Raw genomic sequence first — 26,451 nt, 5'->3', positions numbered from 1 at the left:
ATATGCTGTCAATTAAGTATTTAGATTTTAAAAGTTAGGTCCAGCGCCAGAACGAGGCTTCCGATTCCTGCCAGTGTACGCTCATTCTAACTGCACGAAATAAATTCATTGCACATTTCTCCCCCTCAACGGAAAGCAGCCAGGATGTTCCCGAGCAGTAAGCGTTCACAAATGGCAGTATGTTTGTACTGTATGTAAAAGCTTGGGGAGCTCAGTGATCAGAAACAGATGGTTTATGGGAGGCAGAGGGTGGCTTCAAGCCAACACAGTCAATATTTCACACATCACTCAGAACAATGTATATTTTTCAATATTTTTCATTTTCATTTTTACTTGACCTCAAATATTTACAAAAGAACATGTCCATTTGATATACTACAAAAGAACATGTCTATTTGATATACTACAAAAGAACATGTCTATTTGATATACTACAAAAGCATTTAATTTGCCAACACCTTAAAAAAAATGTGCAACATTCTCTCCTGTTTAACCCCCATGTCAACCCCTCCCAGCCCTTCCCTCCCCAACCTTTGTCATCACTTCTGTCAAGAACACCCCCACAAGCGTATATCACAGATACATGGCATATTAAGCCAAGCCTATTATTCTCCTCAACTTTTCAATTTCATGTAGTCATATTAGATAAAAACCTCTGGTTGGAAGCATGAATGAAGATGTTCTTTCTAATCATCAAAAAAATTAAAATTCAGTTGGGAAATCCTCGGGATCATTTTTTGGGGGGAGTACATGTGCTTCCATTTTAACTATATTAGGAATGAAACTTTTCATGCTCATGATAGGCATGATTGAGTTTTCGCCTAATTTTGGCATTGAATATTAGCAGAACTGATGCACATTGCAAACTTCTCACTTTGCAGTTAACAAACACAATCTAAAAAAATATAAAAAAAGTGAAAAAGGCATTTCAAAACTTGCCACAAAAAGTTTCCCATTCAACCAAAATGTCAAGTTTACTTTCATATAAAGGTATGATATACCATTTTTCTGTAGAGTTTTAATCCCTCTCCACTTGTACCAAAAGCCAGTGCCCAGCAGACACAAACAAATCTTACATAATTCAATATCTGGATAAATACAGATTGTACACACATTTTCAACACAATCACAGGTTAAAAACAAAGTCATTAAAAACTATCCCAAAATAACCTCGCATAAACCCAGCTACCTGTCAGAGACAATAAAAGAAAGTATCCGTTTCATTCACCCAGTCCTCAATGCAAACAAGAGAGAAAAAATATGAGCTACATTTATGGGACCACAGAAACCATTCTGAAACAAACCTCTGATGATAGCAAGGAAGATGATGCACAGCATAAACGTTAAAACTGCCTTTTTTTCCCTTTGAATATTAATACCTCACAAATTATGTTTACAAAAAAAAGGTCTACAAAAAAAACAGGTCTACAAAAAAAAGTTTACAAAAATTCCAGTGGTATTGTTACTATAAAATGAAACATGAATTTCACAAACGGAGCATGGACATCCATACCACTTTTATTACTACATGGCAGCAACAGTCAGTGACCCACACTCAAATGTATCCATTTAAAGGTAGCTTTCTTTTTCTGTAAGCATTCTGCAAACTCAGATTACTTGGGATCTGTTCAGGCTTTTACACTGAATAAGGGCATCAACTTGAAGACACACCCAAAACACAACCGCCTGGCTGCTTTTACACTGAATAAGGGCATCAACTTGAAGACACACCCAACACACAACAGCTTACATTTATTAGACACTGTCATGCGACATGCTGCCTGACAAATTTTTCCCCATAACCCCTCTCATGTTCTTTTGTTGTTTTCCGACTTATCAATTTTGTCTCGATTTATGCGCAATGTAGTGACTTTTCCTCTGATCACAATACGCATTAACTTTGTGCGAGTGTCTTATGTGCACTTATTACAATTGAAAAAATCCCCTCAAATATTGGCGCTCCAAGTCTTCTTCTTCTTCTTCTTTTTCCCTTAATTAAGCTAGCTACTAGCTAGCTGCCCTTTCCCCACCTCCTGTATCACCAACCCCTTCCCATTTTCTGCTTGTTTGTGTATCTGTTTTGTCTTTTGTTTTGTTTTTCGTTTCCTGAAATGAGCTAATGTACTTATTCCGCCATCATGCTAACCTTTGTTTTGTAATTACTATGATTGCTTAAAATAAGCATTATATGCTTGAGTATGTAATCATCCATGCATTGTTCTTGTCATGATTAAAATTGAATAAAGTTTTGTTTAAACCAAAACACAACAGCCTGCCTGCTTTTACACTGAATAAGGGCATCAACTTGAAGACACACCCAAAACACAACAGCCTGCCTGCTTTTACACTGAATAAGGGCATCAACTTGAAGACACACCCAAAACACAACAGCCTGCCTGCTTTTACACGGAATAAGGGCATCAACTTGAAGACACCCAAAACACAACAGCCTGGCTGCTTAATTCCTGCGCAGAACAGGATTTTATTTTTTCAGAATTAATTTCGCAGATAGACGTAGGTGTCACTTATATAATGAATTCAGCAAGCAATTCCCACTCTGCACACAAATCAGCCTGGCCTAAAATGTTTGTCATACGTCCAAGTGGAAGGACGCTCTTATCTGTGATTACGACGGGTGCAGTGGCCTATAGTGGCTAAGACGTTGTGGAAGGCTCAGGGTTTGAATCCCAGCTGCGACGGGCGCTGTGGCGGGGTGGTAAGACGTCGGCCTCTTAATCGGAAGGTCGAGGGTTCGAATCCCGGTCGCGGCCGCCTGGTGGGTTAAGAGTGGAGATTTTTCTGATCTCCCAGGTCAACTTATGTGCAGACCTGCTAGTGTCTTATCCCCCTTCGTGTGTACACGCAAGCACAATACCAAGTGCGCACGGAAAAGATCCTGTAATCCATGTCAGAGTTCGGTGCGTTATAGAAACACAAAAATACCCAGCATGCTTCCTCCGAAAGCGGCGTATGGCTGCCTAAATGGCGGGGTAAAAACGGTCATACACGTAAAATTCCACTCGTGCAAAAACACGAGTGTACGTGGGAGTTTCGGCCCAAGAACGCAGAAGAAGAAGAAGAATCCCAGCTGCACCTGGTGGGTTAAGAGTGGAGATTTTTCCGATCTCCCAGGTCAACTTATGTGCAGACCTGTTAGTGCCTCATCCACTTCGTATGTCCACACAAGCACAAGACCTGTACAGATCCTGTAATCCATGTCAGATGTTGGTGGGTTAAACAGAAACACGAAATCATCCAGCACGCTGCCCTTAAAAGCAGAGTATGGCTGCCTAAATGGCAGGGAAAACCGGTAATACACGTAAAACCCCACTCATGCAGAACTCGCGTGTATGTGGGGGTTGCAGTCCATGAACGTGTGAAGAAGAATCTCAGGTAAGAAGCCTGGACCTACCTCTGATTTACATTACAATCAGGTCCACACAAAAAGCAAGGTATCTTTAAGGCTTGGCCATACCAGAGAATATTTGTTGCAAACACAGGCCAAAATAACCACAGGAACCTAATCACTGCGTGATTGACACTTTCGGAAATTAGCTTCAACTACAGTTGTTTTGTTTTTCTCCCCAGTTGGTACATTCTCAGCAGCAAACAGAATGGGCAACAACATGAATAATAACTGAAAGTTTTATTTATAAAACCAACCTTTGATCACAGAACCGAAAATAAATTCAAAACAAAAAAACAAACAAAACGAGAAGTAGGAAAGAAGTCAAGGGTTAAAGGGTTACATGCATGATAAAATCATCTTTCCATGTAACATGCGTTGTGCAGAATCAAATTTAGCTTTCGTTTCATAAGAACTATACTCAAACAATCTAATGACAGACCTGTCAACCTGTACGGTTTTCCCGTATTTTGTAAATGTTGGTGTGTACGGCGTACAACGCCTAGCTGTACGGGTAAACCAAATTGTACGGGAATTGTACGGGAAAATTCAAAACCCGAACAAAGATTCGAAACCGATCATCAGATTCGTTTCTGTTTAGCAGACGACAACAACTAACAGAAAAAGACTGTAGCTGAGCTTGTGCGCATGCGCAGAAGGTATCATAGAGGGCGCTGTGGCCCAATCCGCTACTTCCGTGTCGCGAGATTTGGTCTTTGTTTTCACAACTTACTTGAGCGACAGACAACGATTCGCGTCATTTTTCGTGCTACAACTGAAGATGGAGAGGCCAGCGAAGAAAAGAAAGAAAGCCGGACATGGTCAGCACATATCGGAGTGGGAGAAAACGTACTTTGGTGTCGTGCGATCATCGGACAAGGGAAAGGAGTACAGTTTGTGCGTGCCATGTGGCTTGCATATCAAAGTGAAAGTTGCTGCTTCTGGTCACTACGACTTGAAGCAGCATTTTGAAACGGCGGTACACAAACAATCATTGATTCGTTCGAAACAGTTCAAGCCTGTGAACCAACATTTCCAGAAACGAGACAGCCGCCTTCCAACGGAAGATGTGACGCAAGCCAATGCCATGAAACCATTACCACAGTCAATCTGCTTTTGCCACGGCAAAGTCAGCTACTGCCACAGAGTACTGCTACCAACAACAAGTGTCATGCTTGAAGTGATCTAGTGAGACTGGACTGTGATTTTTCCTGGTGAACAGTAGTACAAAGTAGTTGTGTGGGTGTGACTGTGTTATACATTTAAGCTTAAAGTGATCTGGAGAGACTGGACTGTGATTTTTCCTGGTGAACAGTAGTACAAAGTAGTTGTGTGGGTGTGACTGTGTTATACATTTAAGCTTAAAAGTGATCAGGTGAGACTGGACTGGGATTTTTCCTGGTCAGTGGACAGTAGTAGTTGTGTGGGTGCGTTTTACAGTAGTTGTATGTATTTATTAATGCTAAATCAGATGTGTTTTATGAATACAAAATAAATGTTGAGTATTTACCAGCTGTTCTTTCTTCTTTTTTATGTCGTGCGAGTCTTGCGTGTGAACTCAGGTTTGCGTGTGCTCATTTTTTGGGAGTGTGTATGGGATTGTTGCCCCGATTACAGTTTTTAATCATATTAGTACAGGTTGGCCTTGGAAGGGGTTGACAGGTCTGTAATGATCACAATATAAGTCCACAGTTCATATAATTATAATATGGCAGACACATATTAACATAACTTGCTAAAAAAAAGACATGAGTAGACCCCGGCATAGAGTACGCAAAGTGAGTGGACCACAGCCATCGAATGGATTTCCTATGTACAGTGTGGTATCACTTATTCCCAGTTTTCCCAGTCATCATCCTGGAAAAAAAGAAACAAAAAATGTACACCACAAACAAAGGCATTAACATGAATACATTATAACTGTTCTGTGTTGAGTTCTATCAGACACTGGCCGACTACAAAAGAATTCAACACGTTAAGATAAACAATGAACCCCTGCAGTTTTATGAAAAAAAGTAAAGTTCAAATTAGTTAGTTAGTTAGTTAGCTGTTGCTTTTTGGGTCCAGCGGACCATAATAGGCCAAATCAGGACCCCAAAGTTCAAATAAATCGCCCAAAAATAAATACAATAAAGCAAAAGATTTGTAGTTTTATTATTTTCCTTTGAGTTTCTCTGTGAGGGAATTCCTGGATTATCTGTTACTGGAGTATCTGTTCTTGGATAAATGTTATGTCCCTGGCACAGGAGCTTGTATCCAATCGCCGGGCAATCATTATTTACTCCTTATTCCCTAGAGTCTCCTTACTACTACTATTTACTAGTGAATAGTAGTAGTAGTAAGGGTAAGCATGCAGCAGTAAATAATAAGCATGCAGGAGTAAATAATGATCGACCGGCGGTTGGATACAAGCTCCTGTGGTCCCTGCATATTGTGAACGTACACAATGTCTCTTGCCTAGAAATTGCATAAAAATAAAGCAACTGAAAACCATAAGGCCAAAAAAAAATAGTCTGTTTACGGTATCCCGACCGACCCTATTTTTTCGCGCGACCCTAGACTTTTTTTTGGCATTTGGGGGAGAACATTTTTTTTAAAAAGTCTTGTTTTTTGGCAAAATAACTTAAAAATATGTTTTTTAGGAAGAAAAAAAAATATCCTGACCTACCGACCCTATTTTTTTTGCCTATGTTACCGTAAACAGACTATTTTTTGTTGTTGGCCTAAGCAAATGAGGCAGAGCGCCAACGACAAGATCTTATACAAAGGGAAGTAAGTGTTCTGAATACAGTCAGCAACAGTAAATGAGAGTTATTCGGAATCAGTCTCCTGCCACATGAGAGGAAAGCAAGCACTGAAATGAACAACAACTTTCATCCTATTCGTCCTATAACTGAAAGTTTGAACAACAGAAACTATCCACTTGTTTGGTCTTTCTCCATTAAGACTCAAAACACAAGAAAGGTATGGTAATGGTATAGGAACGTTTAATTGTGACCAAACAAAATGTTACGGTCCCTGATCTTCGACCCTGCAGTCTTTTAAGTGAACATACAGACGAACACTTAAAACACTGAAAAGAATGTTGAAACGTTAACGTTGGCAGTCTTTTAAGTGAACATACAGACGAACACTTAAAACACTGAAAAGAATGTTGAAACGTTAACGTTGGCAGTCTATTCGTTTTTGAATTTCTTTCTCGTTTTAAAACATGACTTTTCTGCTGAAAAAGATGCTTCAGAATACCACGGGGAAAACAAAACCACAATTCACCTCCAGATTGATATTTTCTCCCATTTTTTTGGCCAGCTCCTCTGCTGCCTTCATCTCTTCTTCCGTCAACTCTAGGTCCAGATCCTGCTCCCAGTCATCATCCACGTCGGACACACCTGTTGTTAGACACACACAATAGTCAGCCTGCAAGCATAACATCATCCTTACACACTAAACCTATCGTACCTATAATATCTGTGTGGATGAAAAATCATGCAAGTGTGTGTCATACACGAAACTGGAATCATATCTGATTTTCTGAAACAAGTTTTTTCAAACCTTCGTCGTCCTGGAATTGTGTGCGTAATCTTGATTCTTGGTGATTTTGATATTTTTGTGCTTTAAAGTTTAAACTAAGTAAATACTTCTCCATGAGAAGTACATGTACTCTCTAAAATACGATGGACGATACGTGATTGAACATTCTTTTATCTTTCTATCCGTACTAGGTACAAATATGAACACTATTTCATGATAAAAATAATCATTTTTGGCCTTCTGCTGAAAAGCTGTCTAAGTCAAAATTCCATGACGACGTTGAAATACTTCGATTAGATTTTGTTTAGCTTGAGTTTGTGTAACATGCTTTGAAACTAGAGGAAATCATGATTCAGAATGAACACTTGTCTGGTACAGAATTCAAAATCTCTGTTTCACCTCAAGATTCAAGACTCAAGACTCAAAGATTTTAATGTCCTTATAAAAAAACAAGGAAAATTGCCTCGCAGTGTCAGGCGGTTTAAAACATAAATAACATCTCAATCACCAACAGTTTAAAATTCCACTAAAAAGATCCATAACATTCTTTGCAATCACTCATGGATACAGACACCCCCATTTACACACTCACAAACACGCAGGCTCGTCCGCACACACACACACACACACACACACACACACACACACACACACACATATACACACACACACACACACACTTCCTTGTATACCCTCTCTCATCTCCCCTTTCCATTATTAAACTTACAATGAATTAAAAATGCTCAGCGTAAACTGTTACTTACAATTACAAAAGAAAGCCATAAAATTCAAATGACTAAACTAAAAAATAACAAGTCGCGTAATGCAAAATAACAACATTTAGTCAAGCTGTCAAACTCACAGAATGAAACTGAACGCACTGCTTTTTTCACCAAGACCACATACTCGTAGTTTCGTCAGTCCACCGCTCGTGGCAAAGGCAGTGAAATCGACAAGCCATGCAGAATAGTGCGGTAGTGGTCGCACTTAGCAGGATAACACGCTTTTCTGTATGTCTATTCTTTTTAGCTTACTGAGTTTGTTTTTAATCCAAACATATATCTATATGTTTTTGGAATAAGGGACCGACAAGGAATAAGATGAAATTGTTTTTAAATCGATTTCGAAACATTAATTTTAATCATTATTTTCATATTTTTAATTTTCAGAGCTTGTTTGTAATCCAAATATAACATATGTATATGTTTTTGGAATCAGAAAATAGTGATCGACAAGAAGAAGAAGAGAAGAAGGAATCAGAAAATGACGAAGAATAAGATGAAATTATTTTTGGATCGTTTAATAAAAAAATAATTTTAATTACAAGTTTCCGATTTTTAATGACCAAACTCATTCGTTAGTTTTTAAGCCACCAAGCTGAAATGCAATACCAAAGTCCGGCCTTCGTCGAAGATTGCTTGGCCAAAATTTCAATCAATTTGATTGAAAAATGAGGGTGTGACAGTGCCGCCTCAACTTTTACAAAAAGCCGGATATGACGTCATCAAAGGTATTTATCGAAAAAATTAAAAAGTCGTCCGGGGATATCATTCCCAGGAACTCTCATGTCAAATTTCATAAAGATCGGTCCAGTAGTAAATTTAAATTTAATTATGATCAAAATTAAATTTTTTAAATCAATTTAAAAACACTTTCATCTTATTCCTTGTCAGTTCCTGATTCCAAAAACATATAGATATGATATGTTTGGATTAAAAACACGCTCAGAAAGTTAAAACGAAGAGAGATACAGAAAAGCGTGCTATCCTTCTCAGCGCAACTACTAACCCGCTCTTCTTGTCAATTTCACTGCCTTTGCCATGAGCGGTGGACTGACAATGCTACGAGTATACGGTCTTGCTGAAAAATTGCATTGCGTTCCGTTTCATTCTGTGAGTTCGACAGCTTGACTAAATGTTGTATTTTCGCCTTACGCGACTTGTTTTATTCTGAATTTGGAACGTTGGATTTTGGATTCTGGATTTGGGAACGTTAGCAGTCTATCTGTTAAGAAACCTTTCAACATTATGGTATGATCATTTGACTTATTCTGCATCATTCTAGTGATATAGAGGCCAAAAGAACCACTTTTACAGCTGGACAATACCCCTCTGACTCACCCTTCGACCCACTGGTGTTGGACAACGGACTGCCGTGGTCAGACCCCACCACCACTAGGTCGCCCTTCTCCGTCGTCTTCAGAGTAGACCCCTCCTCCGACACTGCCACGGACAACGCCTGCTGCACCGCCGATACCTCTGCTGCTGTGGGCACCGTCTCAGGCACCAGGCTCGAAGCCCCCTTCTCGGTCGTTTTCAGCGTAGACCCCTCCTCGGACACCGCCACTGACAACGCCGTCTCAGGCACCAGGCTTGGAGCCGGTGCTAGCTGTGGTTCCTGATCAGCTGGCGCTCCGGCTGGAAGCTGAGCGGTTTCTGGAGTCGGTGAGATGACCTCCGGCAATGAGACGTTGGGAGATGTGGTCTCTGGTGTGCCAGAGACCTGGGTATCAAGAACGGCTGGCTGCGGTGTTTTGACGTCCACTGGGCTTTGAACAGCCTCTGGGGCTGTGTTTTCCTCAGGTGAAAGTTCTAGGGATGTTGGTTGTTCTTGCCCCAGTTGAGTGTCTGATACATCAGCTCCTAGCTCGTCACCAGACAACTTCAAGTAATCCTTGAAGGACTCGACCCCACTCTGCTGTTGCTGAAGAGGACCGCCACACGTTTCTTCCACCGGGGACATCAACCCTGCCAGCAACGGCTGGACTATACCGGTAACAACTGAGCTGGCCTCTGGTTCTGCTGGCGGAATCGCTTTCTCCGTTGATGGTGGAATTTCACTCTCCTGAGATTGTTTCTTTACTTCCAAGCTGATCTCATGGAATCCTCCTTGGGCACCTGAATCCGGCTGGGCCGCTGATGCTTCAGCACTTAGCTTTGCAGCATTTTCTGAGTCTTTGTTTGGGTCAGACACTTGGGGAGTGGTGGGGGCGCGTGGAGGTGGGGAGGGGGAGCGAGAAGGAGTGAGGGAATCTGCCGTCTGTCGCTTCTGGTTAGGTCGAGGGAGCTTCTCCCAGTCGCTGCCACTGTCTTCTGCCATCTCGTCTCCGCTCCAGTCGTCTGCAAAATGACACACAATGTAAACTAAAGCCATCATACACTTGATTCAGCATACACACAAATGTACGCACGTTCGTGCACACAACATACACACACACACAGCACTGAACTTGCCTCAAGTGACAGTATTTCAGAATAGAACAGTTCAAGAAAATAAAATCATAACACTTGTTGTCACAATGAGCCTGTCTCACTGGTTCCAGATAGCATTCTTTGCAAAAATAAACAAACACAATAAACTGATTAGTATTCAGGACAAACCCAACAGCAAAAACAACAAATCTTAAACACAATGTCCTGGAAAAGTAGGGGCGACCACCCCCAACCAGGCGCGTCCACAAGTGGCGGATAGTGGGGTGGCCTTCAGATATGGAGGTTAGCTGCGAGATAAGCCAGGCTTGCCAGGACGAATAAGCAGTCACGGACCAAATGGCGGTGCTTCCAGCAGGATGGGGCAGGGTAACAGGTGGCACTGTTACTCTCAAGAAATACCCCAGGTGTCCAATGACAGGAGCACCATGCGATAAAAAGCTGCATTATAAGCTCTAGCCCTGGGGAAGGTCACCTCAGATAAACAAACCAGCCAGCTATGGCCAAATAGCCGGGTAGACTGGACTCGACAGCCCTGTAAAGCCACCAGTCTCGGAGAAGGACCACTCCGATATAAAAACACGCTGAAAGTCGGATGAGCTGGACCATCTATGGCGCATAACGGCAGCTTAACGCATCAACGCTCAAATGACAAACACAATGTAAACGTGAGGGGTAGAAATGCACAGCACTTCATCGTTCATTTCACACAGTGAAATAAAACACCGATATGAAACCTGTTGATAAAACGCAAAGATTTTCACCATCGGCTGATTACTCTTTCCACTGATCTTACCATCCCAGCTGAGAGAGTCATCTGTCCTTGACCTTTCCGCTCGCCTCATGAGTGCTTCCTTGCGAGCCTGATCCACGTCCAGTTGATGAAGTCTGTAGAAATAGCGCCGCCAGAAGTCCACATGGGACACTCGCGACGGAACCTGTGACAAGATTTAAAATGGAATCTAGATTACACCACACGGAATCAAAAAACAAGAATGTTAGATAATTGGAACGTTTATTATTGACAAAACAAAACATTACAATATTTGTTAATTTGTTTTGTCAATAATAAACGTTCCAATTACCTAACATTCTTGGTTTTTTATTAAGAATTTTGGAACGTTAGCAGTCCATCTTTTTGTGGATTTTGACACCACACATAAAACACAGTTGGTGCCATCTTAACCCATTCTCTCTCTCACATAAAACACAGTTGGTGCCATCTTAACCCATTCTCTCTCTCACATAAAACACAGTTGGTGTCATCTTAACCCATTCTCTCTCTCACATAAAACACATTTGGTGCTATCTTAACCCATTCTCTCTCTCACATAAAACACAGTTGGTGCCATCTTAACCCATTCTCTCTCTCACATAAAACACAGTTGGTGCCATCTTAACCCATTCTCTCTCTCACATAAAACACAGTTGGTGCTATCTTAACCCATTCTCTCTCTCACATAAAACACAGTTGGTGCCATCTTAACCCATTCTCTCTCTCACATAAAACACAGTTGGTGCCATCTTAACCCATTCTCTCTCTCACATAAAACACAGTTGGTGTCATCTTAACCCATTCTCTCTCTCTCACATAAAACACAGTTGGTGCCATCTTAACCCATTCTCTCTCTCACATAAAACACAGTTGGTGCTATCTTAACCCATTCTCTCTCTCACATAAAACACAGTTGGTGCCATCTTAACCCATTCTCTCTCTCACATAAAACACAGTTGGTGCCATCTTAACCCATTCTCTCTCTCACATAAAACACAGTTGGTGCTATCTTAACCCATTCTCTCTCTCACATAAAACACAGTTGGTGCCATCTTAACCCATTCTCTCTCTCACATAAAACACAGTTGGTGCCATCTTAACCCATTCTCTCTCACATAAAACACAGTTGGTGCCATCTTAACCTATTCTCTCTCTCTCACATAAAACACAGTTGGTGCTATCTTAACCCATTCTCTCTCTCACATAAAACACAGTTGGTGCCATCTTAACCCATTCTCTCTCTCACATAAAACACAGTTGGTGCCATCTTAACCCATTCTCTCTCTCACATAAAACACAGTTGGTGCCATCTTAACCCATTCTCTCTCACATAAAACACAGTTGGTGCCATCTTAACCCATTCTCTCTCACATAAAACACAGTTGGTGCCATCTTAACCCATTCTCTCTCTCACATAAAACACAGTTGGTGCCATCTTAACCCATTCTCTCTCTCACATAAAACACAGTTGGTGCCATCTTAACCCATTCTCTCTCTCACAAAATCCTTGTTGTGTTTGTAAATCTTGACCTAAGCAAACACTCAGAACCAAGGAAATTGTTGCATACTCTGTTGTGCCATAGGTGAAACAAAAAGTGTAAGCAGGAGACATAGTGTTCAACAGTAAGAGGTATTACGTTTTGCACTGAGGTGGTATTGAGTGCTAAGGTAGACACAGAAATGTCATCATAGATGAAAACCACATACCAGTTAACTGTAGTCTGTAAAATTTCCTCTATCCTTTCTTCAGAAAATTATACAATTCACTTCTACGTTTTCATACTCTAATTTGCTGCAGTGGCTTAATTTCATTTCCACACACATTCCAACGCATCATGAAACACACGTGTGAACAAAACTTACCAGCTTTGTATAGAGTCCTCGCACTTCAGCCTTGGACACAAGCATTTCGGAAATCTCACCCTTCTTACTGTCAAGGTCAAAGCCTTCACACCACATGCCGTAGGTCTCTGGTGACCCACTCGGTTCATGAATATACGTTCCTGGGTCCACCTGTACTGCATGAATGCGTGCCTGTAACAAAACGAAATACGTTTTGCTCAGGAGGTGATGGTTCTGTTTTACAGACGGATCTTGCTTGCTGTTTTACAGACGGATCTTGCTTGCTGATTTACAGACGGATCTTGCTTGCTGTTTTACAGACGGATCTTGCTTGCTGTTTTACAGACGGATCTTGCTTGCTGTTTTACAGACGGATCTTGCTTGCTGTTTTACAGACGGATCTTGCTTGCTGTTTTACAGACGGATCTTGCTTGCTGTTTTACTGAATTGAACAAAGTAATTAGGACATTGAAGCTGTGGTGTAATGCGTGCATATGACATGTGAGTGAATGTGCTGAATGATAAGTTTGCTTGTTGACTGGTTGTTTTTAAACCTTCTAGAGAATCATATGTATCTGGTTGTTGTTTATAAAATGTTAACTATTAGTATTAATGCCTGTATTGTATGATGAATTGAATTCGATGTTTTAGTGTGTATTGGGTTTAAAAGTCCTAATGTATTATTATAATACAGTATGCCAGTTGTTAGTTGTTTAATTTGTTGCCCTACAGTCTGTGTTACATCTTCGTTCTGTTTTTAGATCTGTACGCTTTTATGTAAGTTCTGTTTTATTGTCAGACTTTTTTATGTGTAACTATGTGTCTATTACTTATCTGATGTATTTTTCATTAAAAAAAAAAATTCTACATTATCTTATATAACTATAAGTGGCCGTTGTCTATGAATTTGTTTAATGCTTGTATGTTATTTCTTACGAGGAAACTTTTTATATGTAAAATGTTGAATGTTAATGTCTAATGTAAAGCGCCATGAGACTGCCATTTGGTGGTGAACAGCGCTATAAAAGAATGTTTTATTATTATTATTATTATTATTAATTATTAGACCAAATTCTCAAATTGTATTTTTCAATCAAATAAGGCAGAGCGCTATATTCAGATCTCAGAAACAAAGGCACGCAAGCGTTCTAAATGCATATGACACGTGTAACAAGAGCAAGTAAGAGTTACGCAGAACAATCTTGATAATGGCCAGTACACAAACATGTAATGGCTGTGTTTGGGATTTTAAAATAAACATTTAGCTCTAAACTATTTATTTTCATATAACGACTACATACAATTTATCCTGACACATTTATTTTCTGGAGGTGTTGTCAGCCAGACTCCATCTTCTAACAATAAGTAATTACACTGTGCTATGTGTCATAATAACTTTCCAGAGTTTTACCTTGGTTCTGTCGTAAGTGTCTGAGCCAGGGGCAATAATGGGAACCTGTCCCTCGTCATCAGGAGGGACAACCAGGGCTTTGGAAATTCCTTCCAGAAATGTGTTCAGTCCCCTGCTGAACGTGTCTTTGGCCGTAGAAGTATTCTCCGCCTACAAAATGGACAAATAATTAAGAATGAGGATTACAATGTAATACTGAAGCTGTTATGCCTCCCACACTGACTTGAGCCATACAGACAAACGTGCTGCAAGCGCAATATCATGTATTTCTCGTAAAACCTGCTTATCCCGTGTGTTCAAACAGTCGCAACATCAAAATAATCACAGAACAGCTTCGTTAAGCGTGACTGCATAAAACTTCTGTGTTTTGAATAATCTCACTCTCAGATTGTTCAAGATATTTTCAATTAAAATGAAATCTTCGGCACCCTGCAGAGTCTTCGCTGTACTGCAAACTTCATCAGAAGTTCCGGAGTCCCTGTCTGAGCGATCGAGAAGAAGAAGAAGAATTAAAATGAAAAACTGCAGAATTATTTTACGTTTCTTTTGTTGCTCAGTATACTTACTAGTGGCAATGAAATGCTATCAGTTCAAAGACAAAAGAAATTTGAGCTTTGGCAATCAATCACCTGAAGACTTACCTTCACAGAGTCTTTGAGAGCACTGCTTGTGATTTCGATGGCATGGCCTGTGTCCTGTTGCATGGTGCAGCCGAACTCCGCCAAGTCCTTCCGCACCATCTCCAGTGCGGCTGTACTCTGCAAGCATCAATTTTGTTTTTGACTGTTTTTGTTGTTGGATTTTTATTTCAATGATAGATGTGGCTGAGACTTCTATATCATTTCTATTAGTGATAATGGTTCAAATGTACAGCCATTTTTATGAAGAAAACCTACATTTGTCAAATGAAAATGTATAAATGACAGATGAACAAAGATAGCTCTCTGATGATGTTCAATCTAAGGATGTCTGAAATTTACAGTCTGCGCATACAGTCTCCATTTTCTTGTTTTTATTCTGTTTCTAAACAACAAAATGTCTGAGGGGTGAGATGAAAAAATTTAAAATACAAAAGATATCTGCAATTACCAATACAAGGACAGCACACACACACACAAACAAAGTCAAATGTTGACATATGGAGGCCTCTTCGTGACACACACACACAAACAAAGTCAAATGTTGACATATGGAGGCCTCTTCGTGACACACACACACAAACAAAGTCAAATGTTGACATATGGAGGCCTCTTCGTGACACACACACACAAACAAAGTCAAATGTTGACATATGGAGGCCTCTTCGTGACACACACACACACACAAAGTCAAATGTTGACATATGGAGGCCTCTTCGTGACACACACACACACACAAAGTCAAATGTTGACATATGGAGGCCTCTTCGTGACACACACACACAAAGTAAGTCAAATGTTGACATATGGAGGCCTCTTCGTGACACACACACACACACAAAGTCAAATGTTGACATATGGAGGCCTCTTCGTGACACACACACACAAAGTAAGTCAAATGTTCACATATGGAGGCCTCTTCGTGACACACACACACACACAAAGTCAAATGTTGACATATGGAGGCCTCTTCGTGACACACACACACACACAAAGTCAAATGTTGACATATGGAGGCCTCTTTGTGACACACACACACAAACAAAGTCAAATGTTGACATATGGAGGCCTCTTCGTGACACACACACACAAAGTCAAATGTTGACATATGGAGGCCTCTTCGTGACACACACACAAACAATGTCAAATGTTGACATATACTATGGAGGCCTCTTCGTGACACACACACACAAACAAAGTCAAATGTTGACATATGGAGGCCTCTTCGTGACACACACACACAAACAAAGTCAAATGTTGACATATGGAGGCCTCTTCGTGACACACACACACACACAAAGTCAAATGTTGACATATGGAGGCCTCTTCGTGACACACACACACAAACAAAGTCAAATGTTGACATATGGAGGCCTCTTCGTGACACACACACACAAACAAAGTCAAATGTTGACATATGGAGGCCTCTTCGTGACACACACACACAAACAAAGTCAAATGTTCACTTATGAAGGCCTCTTCGTGACCACAAACAAACAAATGAAAACAAAAGCTTGTTTTTGTGTGTGTGTGCTGTCCTTGTAAAGTTGCATTGGTGAGCACAGATTTCTTTTTTTTCAACTTTATTCTGTTTCCTCAGCATACAGGTTCTGAAAAGAACAAATTTAAAACCGTGAACAGCTTCACGCCTTCAGGTCAAATGTCTTTAATTATATAAATGAACGGTCATTATGTTCAATGTTACCATAAATCATAAATGCTGAATTTTGTTTTCAGGGCGAAGTAACCATTATGACATTACCTTTTCCTTGGCCGCCTGTATCCACCCTCCCCACCAGCTGTCGCCCATGTCTCCGTCACCACTGAAACACATCGCTCTGTTTTCTCAGATATAAAATCTAGTTAACACCAATGTTGATTTTGCTATAATTCTGTCAATAATCACATCAGACAGAACAAGTTACTTGTTGTTTTAGTCACCACTGAAACATATCACTATCTTCTCACATATAAAATCTGGTTAAAACCAATTTTGATTTTGCTGTAATTCTGTCAATAATCACAACAGACAGAACAAGTTGCTTGTTGATTAAGTTGTTCTGAAGTTAGTTACAGCACACACGCAGTGCGTTCCACCAAATGTGGTCTTCTCTCCTTTACATTATGATTTTAAATCTTCTTTTTTTCTGTTCACCAGTTATGATTTCCAATCAATATCCCATTTACTCCTTCTGATTCACATGCAGTCCCCCAGTCAGGTGATTAAAGTGTATGACAAAGATGACTTGATGCAGCCCTTTGTTTTGTTGGACTGCTGACAGTCTTTGTTCCTTACGTCATATTGGGCAACACACTTGCTGGGCTGTTTTCTGAAACTGAGCCTATGCTACCAAAGCCTGTTTTGTGTAAAGGCTGTCTCAGCTTGGGTGTTATGCAAATTATAAGTTGTTCTTTGAAACCAGTGAAAAATGTAACACTTCCAGCCAGCGTTGTTTTTGTTGTTGTGCTAAAATGTTTTGTTTTGGCATATATAATATCGCCATTACAGTTCCGGAGCAAACGATCCAAATTCCATTACGATTTTGTATTCAAAGACGTTTCCAACCGTTACCTAAAAAGACTCAGCTAAAAAGAATGTTTACCAACAAATCTATGGTTCTTTAAAGAAAGAATAATAACAACAAGCATGTCCAATGCAACTTGCGTTTTGACTTGAAAGCTTCAAAATCTCCCCACCTTCAAAGCAGGCGACAATTAAGCACACAGCTTAATTCTTTTCCAAGGGAGGATAATAACTTTTTCACTAAGTCTTGCAAGACTCAAACATACTTCTGCATGCTTCCTTTTCTTTTCATATTCAGCTTCTTTGCGGCAATGCATGCTGATTCTTTCACTAACTCGTCTGGTCAATTAAAACGTACAAAGAACACATTGCTGGAAAATGACACTCATCAGATTATGAAAAGGTCAGACTAGAGATGAGAAAAGCTCAATTGACATCATTTTCGACAGGCGCAGTGGCATGGTGGTAAGACGTCGGCCTCCTAATCGGGAGGTCGTGAGTTCGAATCCCCGTCGCTGCCGCCTGGTGGGTTAAGAATAAGAGTGGAGATTTGTCCGATCTCCCAGGTCAACTTATGTGCAGACCTGCTCAAGTGACTTAACCCCCTTCGTGTGTACACGCAAGCACAAGACCAAGTGCGCACGGAAAAGATCCTGTAAGTGTAATCCATGTCGGAGTTCGGTGAGTTATGGAAACACGAAAATACCCAGCATGCCTACTCAACGAAAGCGGATTGAAGCTGACTATGCTCTCAGAGTATAGTTTGGGGAACCCAAATGGCCAAACAAGCTCACACGTAACCAGAAAATTCTGGAACGCTGAAGAAGAAGACATCATTTTCAAGCTCACATGGCGCCCCTATCTCGATAAATAAAGAGTCATTGTCGAAGACACTGCCGTTACAGTATTAAAATTGACACTGGTGTTACACTATAGTATTAGAATTTAGAGTTAGACTCTTCATCTCATTGTACCACTAAGTGATATAATTGATATAAAGCATGTTTGCGTTCGCCAACGCACATGCAAATAGAGTAATGCTAACAGTAACACCTGTACCAACATGACAACAAACATGATCTGCTACTGTCGCAGGTCCTTACACTGTTACAGGACACTATAGGAGTAGGATGTTCTCACATTATTTTAAACTCAATCAAAGACATTCATGACATTGATTTCACAAAGACTAAGAGTAAGACTCACAGCAAAACAAGAACTTCTGCTTTAACTTGTACAGTAATCAATCTATAGATCTACTTTGACGTCAAATGACTTGTTGCTGTCCATGTAACAAACAAAGCAATTTGAGGACAGCTGTTGTATGTTACTATTCATAGCTCGTCCACAACACAAACAACGATTTAGTTTGCGCGAGAAACGAGGCATACGCGCCCATACTCTCAACCTATTCCATTCTTCCACGACAGCATATTTCAAACGTTGATATACTAACACATAAATCATTTACGGTGTTGTACAAACAATGTATGCCACGAAAAAACACTCAACGATTTTGTTCAAGAAAAGTCTTTACCTTTCAGCCATGATTGTTTCTTTATCTCCAACCCAAAATGCAATCAAAGAACACAATACATGTATAATTGTACCAGCAGATGAAAGAATTATGTTTTAAGTTACACTTTATCTTAAACCTGATATTGGAATAACAGAGTTAGCAAATAATATATATATTGCGGAAATAGGAACGAATTGTCTATTACTCCGACAGAAATGTTAGAGATTATGTACAAAGGGAAATAACGTAGCAAAATATTCTCCCAACAATAATATAATGTTGCCTCCCTTTAATGTTGAGAAGGAAATCCGTGTGCGTGCGCGTGTGTGTGTGTGTCTGTGTGTGTCTGTGTGTGAGTGTGTGGTCAGTGGGATTTTTGTTATGATTTTTTTGTATTGTAAATGAAACTAGTGGCTTTTTAAGAAATTAAGGGAAGGAGGGGATAATGACAATGACAAGGACAATGACAATTCTTTATTTATGACCTGGGTAGTGCGACTCTGTTGCTGCTAGCTGGGAGGAAGCGACCCGAATTTCACAGCAATGCCAATGGGACAATAAAGTAATGAAAATGAAAATGAAATAATGATTCATGGCCGATTTTGATATAAGTTCATTATTTGTATCATAAGTGTTTGGCTGTCTCTCTGTCTACTTCAAAGCCCACTGGGTCGACGTACTGTACATCAACGTTTTGTTTTGTCAATAATTAAACGTTCCGATAACCTCAAATTCTTGTTTTTTGGAACGTTAGCAGACTATCTATTTTTGGATTCACGGAAACAGTTAACAATTTAATGAATAGCCCCCACAAATAGCCCAATAACCCTTGAAATAGTGGAGGAAAAAAAAAATTCACAAAGGAACCTTGAAAATCTGTCAAATTTAGGCTATTGAAATCAAATTGCCTTACGTAGCCAGGAGAATGGTATATATAAATACAACAACAAAAATACATAAAACGAGCATTGACCTTAACGGGCAAAAAGCCGCCCGTGGTGACACGGGAGTAGGACATGGATACCGTCTCTGCACAACAGTTTCAAACCATATACTGAGAGAGCGAGAGAAAGAGAGAGGGAGAGAGAAAGAAAGAGAGAGAGAGAGACAGAGAGACAGACAGACAGACAGACAGACAGAGCTGTCGGTATCAAAGTAACAGATTAACAACAACAGTCGTCGCCGAGACCTTATTTCAGATAGTCTCGACCGGCACGGTGGCCTAGTGGTAAGGCGTCCGCCTCGTGATCGGGAGGTCGTGGGTTCGAACCCCGACCGGGTCATACCTAAGACCGGGCTTTAAAATTGGCAATCTATATTAAAGTAAAATGAAAGAGAGAGCGAGAAAGGAGTGCAGAAGAAACAAGGAATAAGATGAAATTGTTTTTATATCGATTTCGGAAATTTAAGAGCTTGTTTTTAATCCGAATATAACATATTTATATGTTTTTGGCCCTGAATCTCTAACTATCTTCTAAAACGTTCCTAAGGAAGGGAGATAACTCAAATCAAAGTTATTTTTCAGCAAACTGAGTATGTTGATGGTAATACTTTTACACTGTCTGATTCTTATAGAATATATAGAGTCGAAGTGAGAAACAAAGTGCTAGTAATAACACGAGTCCGTACCACGGAACCACACACACCAATAAAACAAACGCCAAAGACTCAAAGGGAAATAACTGGGTGCGGGAATACATAGGAATCTGTCAGTTGGTTTCCTCCCCTGGATCGGTTTGTGAATCACTCATCTAAAAAAAAAAAAAGGGATTTATTAAAAAGCGTTAAAAGCTAATATCTTCCGTTTGACTACTGTTACGAATGTAATTTTTTGCATACACCCGTCTAACCCTATTCCTTCCAATTTCAAGAAATTTGAGCTTAATTGACCCAGAGATACAAGTCTTACCCGACTTGTTTGTAAGACATCGACCGCCCGCCCGCCCGCCCTACTCAAACAAACAAACAAACAAACAGAGTGAATCCAGTAACCCCCATTTATATATATATAAATGGCTGCTTAAAAAAGGGCGACGGGTTGGAATGGGGGTGAGGTAGGCCGGGTAGACGGATGAGGGGAGAGGGTGGGGGGGGGAGGGGGAGGGGTTAGCGGAAAGAAATGTGTGTGTGTGTGTGTGTGGTGGGGGGGGGGGGGGGATAGGTCGATTACCTCCTGAGGTCAACACCCTGCTAATTTCCGAGTGGCCACAATGCCTGGTACCCGCACACTCAGATGAAATCGGCTACAATGCATAGATCATGTCCCCGCTTTTGATGTAAGTTAACGAAATCCGGCGAGGGTCAGCTGTCCGTCCATTGAAAAGAGCATAGTGCCAAAAGGGAAGGGACTGAATTGTGCACAATAGATCCATTTTCCCGCAAGTTTCACTCTTTTCTCACTTACGATTTCAAGCCTAACGCGACAAGCACTGCAAGCATTCAAAGCAGGCGGCAATGCCCTCACCCTCTCATACCCTACCACCTCACATCCCCACCCTCTAACTCTCTCCTCTCCCCCTCTCCCCCTCCCCACTTCACATTGCCCGAGAAATTGTCATGTCAACCATGCTCCTAATTTGCCCTCTTTATGCCGAATTGCGAGTAATGTTGCTGGTGATTTGAATGCATTGACCCGCGACAGTTGTTTTTCTTTCTTTCAGTTTTAACTTCTTTTTTTTCAACAAAGGTCACCGGAACCAAGGCCATATTCTGCTGGCATTCCCTTCCATTTCCGACCAGATTGTTTGTGTGTGTGTGTGTGTGTGTGTGCTGTAGATGTCTAAACCAGCCATGTCAAATTGCATGGCAGCTCAGACCTTGACATAATTACACAACACAATAATGCAGCCAGTGGCAGCTAAAGAGACCATAATTATGGAATCTCTCTCCTCGTCTCCGTGTGTGGCATCGAGAAATATGGAGTCCCAGAGCTTTATCTGTCGTACTTTCTTCCTTCCCGTTTGTGCGTGCGTGTGTACGTGTGTGTGTGTGTGTGTGTGTTCGCGTGCGTGTGTGTCTGTGTGTGTTTTCTTTGACCAAAGACACAATGATCACATGTGCTTGATTTTGGAGCTCAATCCGTCAACGTATTTCACTAAAGTTATTCTTTGCATTGATGAAAGGGACTTGTATTCTGTAAAACAGAAATAATGAATTGTAAACTTTAATATTACAACTCTAAAGTTCAACATTACCCCAGCCATATAATATGTGTTCATAGAACACTGTCCAAAATTCAAGGAAGCTGTTGCAAGGTACCAAACTGTACAGATATAGAGAACTGTGGTAGTGTGTTGTGTTGAAACGAGACAAAATCGTGGGAAAAGAGATAGTTTGTGCATGTTCAAGGGACATAACCAAACGGCGCGCTTTTGTCCAACAGCGTGAACTTGGGACACTCTTCTTGAATGTTATTTTAAGAGTAATCTTGCCATTTCATATAAATTGTTTCACAATCTTCCGTGGTGTTAACGGTCCTTCAATATGAATTTTGAACAACTTTGCCAGTTCAAAAGGGGCTAAACATGGGTTCGTCGTGTGCGCCACTGTTGAACCACCGGTAACGTCTTGCGAAAGTCTCCCTCTGGTTAATAATTGTTCTGAAACAGACTTTCGTGAAGTATTCTACTTCAAATTAAAACAAGTCGCGTAAGGCGAAAATACAATATTTAGTCAAGTAGCTGTCGAACTCACAGAATGAAACTGAACGCAATGCCATTTTACTCGTAGCATCGTCAGGCCACCGCTCATGGCAAAGGCAGTGAAATTGACAAGAAGAGCGGGGTAGTAGTTGCGCTAAGAAGGATAGCACGCTTTTCTGTACCTCTCTTTGTTTTAACTTTCTGAGCGTGTTTTTAATCCAAACATATCATATCTATATGTTTTTGGAATCAGGAACAGACAAGAAATAAGATGAAAGTGTTTTTAAATTGATTTGGACAATTTAATTTTGATAATAATTTTTATATATTTAATTTTCAGAGCTTGTTTTTAATCCGAATATAACATATTTATATGTTTTTGGAATCAGCAAATGATGGAAAATAAGATAAACGTAAATTTGGAGCGTTTTATAAATTTTTATTTTTTTTTTACAATTTTCCGATTTTTAATGACCAAAGTCATCAATTAATTTTTAAGCCACCAAGCTGAAATGCAATACCGAACCCCGGGCTTCGTCGAAGATTACTTGACCAAAATTTGAACCAATTTGGTTGAAAAATGAGGGCGTGACAGTGCCGCCTCAACTTTCACGAAAAGCCGGATATGACGTCATCAAAGACATTTATCAAGAAAATGAAAAAAATGTTCGGGGATTTCATACCCAGGAACTCTCATGTCAAATTTCATAAAGATCGGTCCAGTAGTTTAGTCTGAATCGCTCTACACACACACACAGACAGACACACACACACACACACACACACACACACACACACACACACACACACACACACACACACACATACACCACGACCCTCGTCTCGATTCCCCCCTCTACGTTAAAATATTTAGTCAAAACTTGACTAAATATAAAAAAAAGATTTAAAGCTGGCACGAGGTTTTACTTCAGTAAAACAAATACAAATAATATTTTAACAAAAAAATTAAATACAAAAAGCGGGACTGTGTCACATTCACAATTTCTGGACGGTTCAGCCACAAAGCATTCTACATCAGGCTTCTTTTTTTCTTTCTTTTTTAAAGCTGGCCTATCGTTTTACTTCGGTTTTAAGTCGAGAGACCGGAAGATACTCGCACTATACTAATAAACATTTTAAAAATTAAAATAAAAAGCGGGACTGTGTCACATTCACAATTTCTCGACCGAGTTTAGCCGCAAAACATTCTTCCTCAGACTTTTTTATTTTTTATTTTTTTAAGCTGGCACAATGTTTTAAGATCGGTTTTAAGTTGAGAGACTGGAAGATACTCGAAGCATTCTACCTCGGACTTTCTTTTTTATATTTAGTCAAGTTTTGACTAAATATTTTAACATCGAGGGGGAATCGAAACGAGGGTCGTGGTGTATGTGCGTGTGTCTGTGTGTCTGTGTGTGTGTGTAGAGCGATTCAGACTAAACTACTGGACCGATCTTTATGAAATTTGACATGAGAGTTCCTGGGTATGAAATCCCCGAACGTTTTTTTCATTTTTTTTGATAAATGTCTTTGATGACGTCATATCCGGCTTTTCGTGAAAGTTGAGGCGGCACTGTCACGCCCTCATTTTTCAACCAACTTGGTTGAAATTTTGGTCAAGTAATCTTCGACGAAGCCCGGGGTTCGGTATTGCATTTCAGCTTGGTGGCTTAAAAATTAATTAACGACAATTTAAAAACACTTTCATCTTATTCCTTGTCGGTTCCTGATTCCAAAAACATATAGATATGATATGTTTGGATTAAAAACACGCTCAGAAAGTTAAAACAAAGAGAGGTACAGAAAAGCGTGCTATCCTTCTTAGCGCAACCACTGCCTTTGCCATGAGCGGTGGCCTGACGATGCTACGAGTAAAATGGCATTGCGTTTCATTCTGTGAGTTCGACAGCTACTTGACTAAATATTGTATTTTCGCCTTACGCGACTTGTTTGTTTGTTTACAGCTGGCACCCAATTTTTTGTCCAGACGCCTTCTGACCGTCAAAAAAATCATCCAAATGTCAGCGGCGAGTCAATACTGCACTGGTGGATTGGGATCTCCGCTGAGGTTAGTTGTTTGTACCAATAATATCCCCGGGCGCATTCCGGCTGCGAAAGCGACTGACCATGTTTCGACGTGTTTATTGTTAGGGGTACTTGTACTGCACTGTTGTGTCGTCTTGCTGTTTACTACCAGAACAGACGCTCTGCGAAGACTAAAAATACCCATACCCCGGAGCTCAGATAATAATAGTGCTTCCTTTTACTAGAATACCACAGGCCTGCTAGGCTCAATAATTGACTCTTTTTACTAGAATATCAAAGCTCTGCTGGGCTCAATAACTGACTCTTTTTACTAGAATATCAAAGGTCTGCTGGGCTCAGTAACTGACTCTTTTTACTAGAATATCAAAGGTCTGCTGGGCTCAATAATTGACTCTTTTTACTAGAATATCACAGGCCTGCTAGGCTCAATAATTGACTCTTTTTACTAGAATATCAAAGGTCTGCTGGGCTCAATAACTGACTCTTTTGACTAGAATATCAAAAGTCTTCTGGGCTCAGTAACTGACTCTCTTTTTACTAGAATAATTATCACAGTCCTGCTGGGCTCAATAACTGACTCTTTTTACTGGAATATCACAGGCCTGCTGGGCTCAATAATTGACTCTTTCTACTAGAGTATTACAGGCCTGCTAGGCTCAATAACTGATTCTTTTTACTAGAATGTCACTGGCCTACTAGGCTCAATAACTGACTCTTTTTACTAGAATATCACTGGCCTGCTGGGCTCAATAATTGACTCTTTTTACTAGAATATCACAGGTCTGCTGGGCTCAGTAACTGACTCTTTTTACTAGAATATCAAAGGTCTGCTGGGCTCAGTAACTGACTCTTTTTACTAGATTATTAAAGGTCTGCTGGGCTCAGTAACTGACTCTTTTTACTAGAATATCAAAGGTCTGCTGGGCTCAGTAACTGACTCTTTTTACTAGAATATCAAAGGTCTGCTGGGCTCAGTAACTGACTCTTTCTACTAGAATATCAAAGGTCTGCTGGGCTCAGTAACTGACTCTTTTTACTAGAATATTCAAGATCTGCTGGGTTCAATGACTAACTCTTTTTACTAGAATATCACTGGCCTGCTGGGCTCAATAATTGACTCTTTTTAATAGAATATCACAGGTCTGCTGGGCTCAGCGGTAACTGACTCTTTTTACTAGAATATCAAAGGTCTGCTGGGCTCAGTAACTGACTCTTTTTACTAGATTATTAAAGGTCTGCTGGGCTCAGTAACTGACTCTTTTTACTAGAATATTCAAGATCTGCTGGGTTCAATGACTAACTCTTTTTACTAGAATATCAAAGGTCTGCTGGGCTCAGTAACTGACTCTTTCTACTAGAATATCAAAGGTCTGCTGGGCTCAGTAACTGACTCTTTCTACTAGAATATCAAAGGTCTGCTGGGCTCAGTAACTGACTCTTTCTACTAGAATATTCAAGATCTGCTGGGTTCAATGACTAACTCTTTTTACTAGAATATCAAAGGTCTGCTGGGCTCAGTAACTGACTCTTTTTACTAGAATATCAAAGGTCTGCTGGGCTCAGTAACTGACTCTTTTTACTAGAATATCACAGATCTGCTGGGCTCAGTAACTGACTCTTTCTACTAGAATATTACAGGCCTGCTAGGCTCAATTTATTTATTTTATATGGGATATTTATATAGCGCTTGACGTTCTCTAAGCGCTTTACATAATAATTTCTGCCGTGTGAGATGGAATTTTTTACACAATATATCACGCATTCACATCGGCCAGTAAATCTCAAGCCATAATGTCAAATATTTACTTTTCGCGGCCTATTATTCCAAGTCACACGGGTAGGTCACACATGACCTATATGTGCTGATGACCAATTTAATTTCCTTTGTTGGATCAATAAAATGTTATGA

At 40.2% G+C, this 26,451-nt stretch overlaps 1 protein-coding gene across 6 annotated transcripts; it reads right to left on the bottom strand.

The window, feature by feature from the left end:
- Positions 1 to 301: 301 nt before the first annotated feature.
- LOC138967492 (BSD domain-containing protein 1-like) lies at positions 302 to 18,918 on the bottom strand. 6 transcript variants are annotated; one of them, XR_011455977.1, is made up of 10 exons: positions 18,874 to 18,899; positions 16,575 to 16,650; positions 14,816 to 14,932; positions 14,175 to 14,324; positions 12,785 to 12,955; positions 10,943 to 11,084; positions 9,058 to 10,056; positions 6,680 to 6,795; positions 2,277 to 5,263; positions 302 to 1,690 (listed from the first exon to the last, which is right to left on the bottom strand). XR_011455977.1 is itself a non-coding variant. In XM_070340054.1 (9 exons), the coding sequence occupies exons 1-9, from the start codon at positions 18,882 to 18,884 to the stop codon at positions 5,237 to 5,239; spliced, it is 1,794 nt and encodes a 597-aa protein (XP_070196155.1). In that variant the 5' UTR covers positions 18,885 to 18,918; the 3' UTR covers positions 302 to 5,236. The 6 variants fall into 6 exon arrangements, 2 of the variants coding, with proteins under 2 accessions (XP_070196155.1, XP_070196153.1); XR_011455978.1 differs by having other exon boundaries at positions 302 to 1,701; positions 2,306 to 5,263; XR_011455979.1 differs by having other exon boundaries at positions 302 to 1,641; positions 2,306 to 5,263.
- Between the last annotated feature and the right edge of the window lie 7,533 nt (positions 18,919 to 26,451).

Source organism: Littorina saxatilis, linkage group LG5 (assembly GCF_037325665.1).
Source record: "Littorina saxatilis isolate snail1 linkage group LG5, US_GU_Lsax_2.0, whole genome shotgun sequence".
Taxonomy (NCBI): Eukaryota; Metazoa; Mollusca; class Gastropoda; order Littorinimorpha; family Littorinidae; genus Littorina; species Littorina saxatilis.
This window is presented reverse-complemented; position numbering and strand designations above follow the sequence as displayed.